General features: G+C 36.6%; 1 protein-coding gene across 4 annotated transcripts in view; it reads left to right on the forward strand.

The window, feature by feature from the left end:
• LOC123702105 (pantothenate kinase 3) overlaps positions 1–5,951 on the forward strand; it is a 30,455-nt gene extending 24,504 nt beyond the window's left edge. For all 4 annotated transcript variants that reach the window (XM_045649748.1, XM_045649749.1, XM_045649750.1 and 1 more), the window contains 4 exons: positions 1,315–1,491; positions 2,735–2,870; positions 4,889–5,004; positions 5,629–5,951. In XM_045649748.1, the coding sequence (XP_045505704.1) occupies positions 1,315–1,491; positions 2,735–2,870; positions 4,889–5,004; positions 5,629–5,713 (514 nt within the window). In that variant the 3' untranslated portion in view covers positions 5,714–5,951. The remainder of the gene's footprint in view (positions 1–1,314; positions 1,492–2,734; positions 2,871–4,888; positions 5,005–5,628) is intronic.
• The last annotated feature ends 2,949 nt before the right edge of the window (positions 5,952–8,900 follow it).

An 8,900-nucleotide genomic window follows, 5' to 3' on the forward strand; every position in this document is an offset into this window, starting at 1 on the left:
TAAGTCCAAAGTAAACAAAAAAAGCACTCTTCAGCTTTATAAAATTAGTATACATTAATGGGAAAATTCTTCGTTCGTTTAAAACTATTCAATAATGAAGTTGACGTTAACGTTCGTTCTAGTCGAATGTGCTCGCGTGTGATGAAGGTATAGACATATATATATTATAGATGTATGAGAGTGCGCCCGTGTGTGTGTGTGCTTATAAATATATCTACGTGTATATCTCATGTGTGTGTGTGTTTTCGCCAAGTCAAATCAAATTAAATCTTCGGGTGTGTTTTATAAAAAAAATTCGACGCTTTCCAGTCTGGGTGGAGACACATTCCTGGGCCTGTGCTGCCTACTCACCGGCTGCAGCAGTACATTAGCATTTAGCTCTACGTGTGTATGCGTGAATGCGAGTGTGTATGTGTGTGTGCGTGTGAGAATTTCACTTTAACCTTCACGAGATATCTGTATCTTTTAGGTGTTTGTTCGATATCATCTATATATATAAAACTCAAAGGTGACTGATATAGTGATCTATCAACGCACACCCCAAACCACTGGACGGATCGGGCTGAAATTTGGCATGCAGGTAGATGTCATAACGTAGGCGTCCCCTAAGAAAGGATTTCCCGAAATTCTTGCGGGAACGGGGGAAAACGGGGATGCACGTACAAACTCGTGGGCGGAAGCTAGTTTAACTATGAAATTGTTGTGTGTTTTCTTCTTTCCACCCTTCTTATAAAATGTATGTGATCTCGTTTTGTGTGTGTGCGTGTGAGATTTTCACTTTACCGCTCGCGTGTATGAGATATCTGTATCTTTTAGGAGTTTGTTCGATATTTAACTATGAAATTGTTGTGTGTTCTTATGTATCTATCTGGTTTCCAGTCTGGGTGGAGACACATTCCTGGGCCTGTGCTGCCTACTCACCGGCTACAGCAGTGTGCCTAGTGCGAGTTTTCATCGAGTACGAAACGTTACTATCGCGTCTGCGTCACAGCGAAATTTGTATGGGGAATCAAAGCTTCCCCATACGTCCGCTAGGGGCGCTGTTCGATTTCCCATACTAATTCGGCTGTGACGCAAACGCGATAGTAACGTTTCGTACTCGATGAAAACTCGCACTAGGTACACAGTACATTAGCATTTAGCTCTACGTGTGTGTGCGTGAATGCGAGTGTGTATGTGTGTGTGCGTGTGAGAATTTCACTTTAACCTTCACGAGATATCTGTATCTTTTAGGTGTTTGTTCGATATTTAACTATGAAATTGTTGTGCGTTTTCTTCTTTCCACTCTTCTTATGTATTTTATCTGGTTTCCAGTCTGGGTGGCGGCACATTCCTGGGCCTGTGCTGCCTACTAACGGGCTGCAGCAGCTTCGAGGAGGCGATATCGCTGGCGGCGTCGGGCGACAACACGACGGTGGACAAGCTGGTGCGGGACATATACGGGGGGGACTACGAGCGGTTCCGGCTCAGGGGCGATCTCGTGGCCAGCAGGTGATTGCATTTATTGAAGTGAAACTTCTTTATCGGGGTTGGGAAAAAATTTAGTGTAACATTTTTTTCGTTACGCGCCATCTTTTTCTTATCCCTACGACGCGTGATTCGACGTATTTCTGTAAAGTTGCAGCGATCTCGTGGCCAGCAGGTGATTGCATTTATTGAAGTGAATCTTCTTTATCGGGGTTGGGAAAAAATTTAGTGTAACATTTTTTCGTAACATTTAGGGGCCACTGAAAACCAGCGCTGTGCGTGCATTTCTTACTTACTTACTTTTTTATTGTTTTGTTTATCATGTTTTTAAGACTTTGTTTTATTATGTCCTTGAAATAAATGTTTTTTCTTTCTTTCTTTCTAACGCGCCATTTTTTTCTAATCCCTACGACGCGTGATTCGACGTATTTCTGTAAAGTTGCATATAGTAAATTTTTTTTTTGAAAAATAAGGTCTTATGGAAGTTTCACATCTTACGTGTGTACACTAGTACACGCACACATTTTTTTTTATTTTTTTATTGGTATCCAAACAACTTATACATAACTAGCGGTCCGCCCCGGCTTCTCCCGTGGTACATGGTTATGTTTTCTTTACGTAAGAACCATCCTCGTGCTTCAAGGAATATTATAAAAAAATAATTGTCGAAATCGGTCCACCCGTTCACGCGTGATGCTGTGATCAAGGAAAACGGTTTCATTTTTATCTACACTAATATTATAAAGAGGAAAACTTTGTTTGTTTGTTTGTTTGATTGATTGTAATGAATAGGCTCATAAACTACTGGACCGATTTTAAAAATTCTTTCACCATTCGAAAGCTACATTATCCACGAGTAACCATAGGCTATCAAAATATCTCTATACCAAATTTCATGCAAATTGGTTCAGTAGTTAAGGCGTGATTGAGTAACAGACAGACAGAGTTACTATCGCATTTATAATATTAGTTTGGATATTTCTTATAGCATGACCGAAAAACATGGAATAAGACCTCATCATTGGCTATATAAATGTAGATTTTAATCTAACAACTTATTTTTTAAGCTATTGCATAGCTTCTATCGCGGGCCTTGAGCGCGGGGACCGAATCGAGAAATTCCGTAACGAAAAAACCTCACGCTCCCCACACCGACGGGCGGAGGTGTGGCTTGAAGGCATAGCATGCAATAGCTTTACCGCGGCAGTCCCCGAGTGACACACGTCGTTTTTTTATATATTTTTTAAATAATGTAATTTATTTCCAGTTTCGGGCACATGTGCTCAGCGGACAGACGGGCTAAAGTATCCCGGGAAGACCTGGCTAGAGCCACGCTTGTAACAATCACGAACAATATCGGCTCCATAGCGCGGCTCTGCGCGTCCAACCAGAGGATAGAGCGGGTGAGTGACATATGTATATCGTATCCATACTAATATTATAAAGCTGAAGAGTTTGTTTGTTTGTTTGAACGCGCCAATCTCGGGAACTACTGGTCCGATTTGAAAAATTCTTTCGGTGTTAGCTAGCCCATTTATCGAAGAAGGTTATATGCTATATATCATCACGCTACGATCAACAGGAGTGAAAGAAAAGAAAGAAAAAAAGTGGAGCCACGCGGGTGAAACCGCGCGGAACAGCTAGTTAAATATAAATCTCGTGTCACAATGTTTGCCCTCAGTGGACTCCTAAACCACTTAACCGATTATAATAAAATTCGCACACCATGTGCAGTTCGATCCAACTTGAGAGATAGGATAGTTTAAATCTCAAATCGTTTTAGAGAAAGCGGGCGAAGCCGCGGGCGGTAAGCTAGTATTATATGAATAAACTAGTTTAACGCCCGCGGCTTCGCCCGCTTTGTCTAAAACCTAATAAATTATATACTAAAGTCTAAAACCTTCCTCTTGAATCACTCTATCTATTAAAAAAACCGCGTCAAAATCCGTTGCGTAGTTTTAAAGATTTAAGCATACAAAGGGACATAGGGACAGAGAAAGCGACTTTGTTTTATACTATGTAGTGGTATAATTCATTTATTTTAGTTTACATGTTACATGCATTTTTAATAATGTATATGTCGTGGTCATATCGTAGATTTGATCATTTCATGATATGAGTGGCCATTTCACGAAATGGTCGCATATCGTGAAATGGCCAACATAGTTTGATCAGATCGTTAAATCGTCAACGTTTCACGATTTGGTCATCCACATTTGGCCAGATCGTATAAAATATAAAGAGTCCATTAAATATTAAAAAATTTCAGAATAACTATATTCTAAAAGTGTAAGTGTAATAGTTAGTGCCGCGGCAGCGGCCGGCGAATGCCAGAAGCGAATCGTTTTTGCAATAGAAAACATTTAGGTTAGGTTAGGTTAGACTTTGATAAACAACGCACAAGCCGAGCGAGCAAAGCGAGCGTGCCGCGGCAGCGGCCGGCGAGCGCCAGAAGCGGATCGCTTTTTAAAAAACAAACAATTATAATAATATAGTAGTAGTTTCTTAAATTATTTTATTTAAGTCGCATTTTTTCTTAAATACATATAAGATATCCACATTTTCCATAGTACTCGTACCTCTTTGTCGTAAATTCTTTGCTATGACTTTCTTCATAATATTGTTATTAAACGAATTAAGAAGTTTTTAACTGCGAATAATTTAATTTTCGCCAGCGGCCACCATCTTATCACATAAACACAGAGCTTGCAGCGCCTCTACCAACGATTAATGTAACTATTTTACGATATGATCAAATAATTTTGATCATTTCATGAAAAAACCGTGCGTTAATTGGCCATATCGTTAAACGATTTCTTATCATTGATCTGCCCAAGCCACATCATGATGTGGCCAAACTAAATTGGCCATTTCACGATATGCGACCATTTCGTGAAATGGCCACTCATATCATGAAATGATCAAATCTACGATATGACCACGACATATTCATAAAGAATGACGTTGGAAAAAGTAAACTTTTTTTATAGTCTCCCATTTTTTTTTAAGTGAAACTTTTTTAGGCGCGTTGAAAATAAAATTTGACAGTTGCGTCATGGAGTAAGACGACGATTTTGGTACCTTTGAAGCTTGCCAAAGAAGTTTCACTTCTGACACATGTGCTCGGCACACGCGCTCTTCTTTTAACAAATAACTACTCAGGAAAGTCTGGCATATGAAAAAAAAGAGTGTGTGTACTTATGTACACGCGTTAGAAGTTATACTTCTTTGGCGTATGGAAAATACTAGAATATACAACTTGAACATAGTTATCAATTTTCATACCACCTAGAACTAACTTCATGCTGTTAAATTTAGGTGTCGGTGTGCGCGCGCATCGTAAAAATTCACTCTCATCATTTTTCTCCATCACGCCAAAAGAAGTATAACTCCAATAATATTTTATTATTATTATAAACAGGTAGTTTTCTGCGGCAACTTCCTGCGAGTGAACCCGCTGTCTATGAAACTGTTGTCGTACGCGATGTCCTACTGGTCCAAGGGTGCTTTGAAAGCGTTGTTCCTTGAACACGAAGGGTTTGTATTTTATTACTTAACTAGCGGTCCGCCCCGGCTTCGCTCGTGGTACATATTTTCGTTTTCTCTACATAAGAACCATCCTGGAAGGAATATGATAAAAAAAGAATTATCGAAATCGGTTCAGCCGTTCACACGTGATGCCGTGACAACGCGAAACGGGTTTCGTTTTTATATATATAGATAATTAAATAAATTAAGACTAGACTAGCTTTCTGCTTTATAGAAAACTTAACAAATTATATACTTATTTAAACTTTCTTCGAAAATTACTCTATTTATTAAAAAAAATTGCATCAAAATCCGTTGCGTAGTTTTAAAGATTTAATCATATTTTTGGTATACATAGCGATATTGTTTTATACTACTTAAGTAGTGATTTCAAAATTTTTAAAGCGCAAAATGTTTCCAGGCAATTTTGTGCAACTTATGTGCGAAGTGAAAGTATCATCGAAATCGGTCCAGCCGTTTCGGACTTCATCGAAAGCACACAATGTTTATTATAATGGGACATATAGAGTCAAGAGTTTTAGCAATTACTATCTTGTTTATTTGTCATATTAGAGACTATTGATAACTATTACTTATATTAACTTTACTGACTATCAATTGTAAAATTCGCAGCTATTTCGGCGCAGTCGGTTGCCTGCTACACTACGATAGTAAGAACCACAAACAGAATTGCAACTCTGAACACAGCGACAGGTGAATTGCATCAACAACATCAAGAATAATCATTTTCATCAACAACAACAATCGACGTACTATAAAAAAAACTAGACTCATAATGCTGAAAATTAAATGTCCGAATCAAAACTCTGCCTACGCGTCTAATGGGCAGAGTTTTGTAATAAGCGCCACTGTACAATGGACTTTAAACTTATAGAACACTAGCTGTACCGCGCGGTTTCACCCGCGTGGCTCCGCTCCTGTTGGTCTTGCTTTCGAATGGTGAAAAAATTTTTAAAATCGGTCCAGTAGTTTATGAGCCTATTAATTACAATCAAACAAACAAAGTTTTCCTCTTTATAATATTAGTGTAGATGTCCGAATCAAAACTCTGCCTACGCGTCTAATAGGCAGAGTTTTCGAGCAATAGAATTTGAACATTACTGCGACGAAATAAGGTGTTAATTTCAATGAAATGTTTTTTCAAGTTTTAATGAGTTTTTTTGTAAGCAATTGTGAGTCTTGTTGTTTATAGTATATCAATGTGTATGTATAATATAACATCTATTGTGTATACAGGATGGGATTTTTAAATGGGTAGCCATTTTTTTTTAAATTAGGGAATTTTTGTGTTTTTGTTTTTAGTTTCAATAGCGTATGGCTTTGGATTAATTAAAAATGTTTAGGCTGGTTGCAGAGCTTGATCGACTATCAGTGCGTACGTCAGTCGCGCTTGTCATATGTATGGAAATTCATAAAACCGTTCATAGCTAGACCGACCATACGCACGCGTATTGTCATGCGCATTAGTGTCATAGTCATACACATTGTTGATGCCGTCAGGACCGACGGTACGCACTGACGGTCGGTCAAGCTCTGCAACCAGCCTAAGTACTGTTTCTTTTTTACACAATGTAAACTGATATATTTTAAATAAAATTAGTTTTGGATACTTTCAACTTCATTTTAGTATGTTTCTGTACAATTTGCGGAAGTAGTTCTCTTAGTGTAGACTAAATATTGTTTTTTTTTAGGAATAATATGGTATAATTTTTACACAAAATTAAAATTGGCTACACATTTAAATTTGGACTCTGTGCTATATTCTAAAATTGTAACAGTTAGGGTTGCCAGGAAATAAGAATACAAAAGTGGGTTGTTTTTTTTTTGTCATAAATAGATTTCAATTTAATTCATAACACGTAAAAAATATATTTTAATTTATTATCCAATTTTGATTTAATAATTAAATCCACATGAATTAATCTTAAAAAAACCTCGCAGATGGCAACCCCATATTAAAAAAAATACATTATGTATTATATAATATGTTAATATTAACTACTTATGTGTAAAAGTAATGTAATATGAAAATGTGCATCTTGGGTTGCCTTCTTCAATATATTATGCCTTAGATTTATATACTTTACCGTTTTTTTAATAAATAATATAATATAATATACAGGGTGTCTCAAAAGAAAGTTTATATTTTGTGGATGAATAAAAAAAAAAGTAAGCGGTGTATTGAAAAAATGTTTATTAATTACTAGCTTCCGCCCACGACTTTGTACGTGCATCCCCGTTTTTCCCCGTTCCCGCAAGAATTTCGGGAAATACTTTCTTAGGGGACGCCTACGTTATGACATCTACCTGCATGCCAAATTTCAGCCCGATACGTCCAGTGGTTTGGGCTGTGCGTTGATAGATCACTATATCATATCAGTCACCTTTGAGTTTTATATATATATAGATTAAAGTGCATAATATGGGAATGTATTTCTTAAAAATAATATCGTCCAAATGCAGTCCATTGCGTTCACGGCACTCATTTAATCGAACACTAAAATTATTTATGACAGCTCGGCAGGTAGACACAGTGATGGCTGCCATTTCGTGTCGGATATTTTCTTTTCAATGCACTAGAGAAGTTGGTTTTTTGACATACACTTTATATTTAAGATACCCCCACAAGAAATTATCAAGAATAGAAATTAGCACTTTAATAATTAATAAACATTTTTTTCAATACACCGCTTACGTTTTTTTTATTCATCCACAAAATATAAACTTTCTTTTGAGACACCCTGTATATGTATAATTTGTTTTACAAACAAAACTTATTATTGTTGAATCATTAATATTAACGAATTATCATTTTTCAAGTTAATAGTGTAATGAGAACATTTCTAAACGAGATAAATAATTGGGAAAGACGCAAAAATATATATTTATTATCAAAAAATGGAATTAAAGAATAAGGTCTTAATGATCAAGTTTTCTTGTAAACTTCAGTTTAAAATAACCGTTGGTTTAATTTAAACAGACAATTATTATAAAAATATTATGTATATTTTAATGTACTTGTTATACTATAAACGCAGTTTAAACTACGTTGAAAGTTTAATTAAAGTTATTTTTAAGTTCCTTTTATGGGCAAGCTTATTTCTTCAAATTTTCATACACATAGCAGTTGTATTCGATATTAAATAAATACATAAATAGAGTAGGCTTGACTTGGAAAGAGACAATAAGATAAAAAGAAGAGCGTGTGTGCCGTGCGCACGTATCAAAAGTGAAACAGTGTTGATTCACATACCAAAATCGTCGCCTTCCTCCATGATGTTTCGGTATTGCGATTACGCCACATTGAGATTAAATACTCTCAACGCGCCTAAAGAAGTTTCACTCCAAAAAGAAAAGTAATAAGTACGTTAAAGAGAAATCGAAAGATTTGTTTCTATAAAGAGAGACAAATAGGAAAACACAATTTTTTAATAATATAAATAAAAAAACGACGAGTGTCACTCGGGGACTGCCGCGGTAAAGCTATTGCATGCTATGCCTTCAAGCCACACCTCCGCCCGTCGGAGTGGGGAGCGTGAGGTTTTTTCGTTACGGAATTTCTCGACTCGGTCCCCGCGCTCAAGGCCCGCGATAGAAGCTATGCAATAGTTCAATAAATATTTCCAGACAATTTTCACACACGGTACAATCAGATCGCATACTAAGCTTTCGCTTGTGTTATGGAAACCAGATGGCTGATAAAAAAATGTCCGAAGCAATACTGTCTACGCGTCTAACAGGCAGAGATTTCAAGCAGACTTAAAAAACTCTCGATCGAAAAAATCTCTTTAAAGTTTCTTACCTACTCTATTTATGATAACTGTAATCATGTAAGCAACTTTTAAGCGTCCAAAAGAAATGTACTACATTATAATATTAAAAAA

This window comes from Colias croceus, chromosome 23 (assembly GCF_905220415.1).
Source record: "Colias croceus chromosome 23, ilColCroc2.1".
Lineage (NCBI taxonomy): Eukaryota > Metazoa > Arthropoda > Insecta > Lepidoptera > Pieridae > Colias > Colias croceus.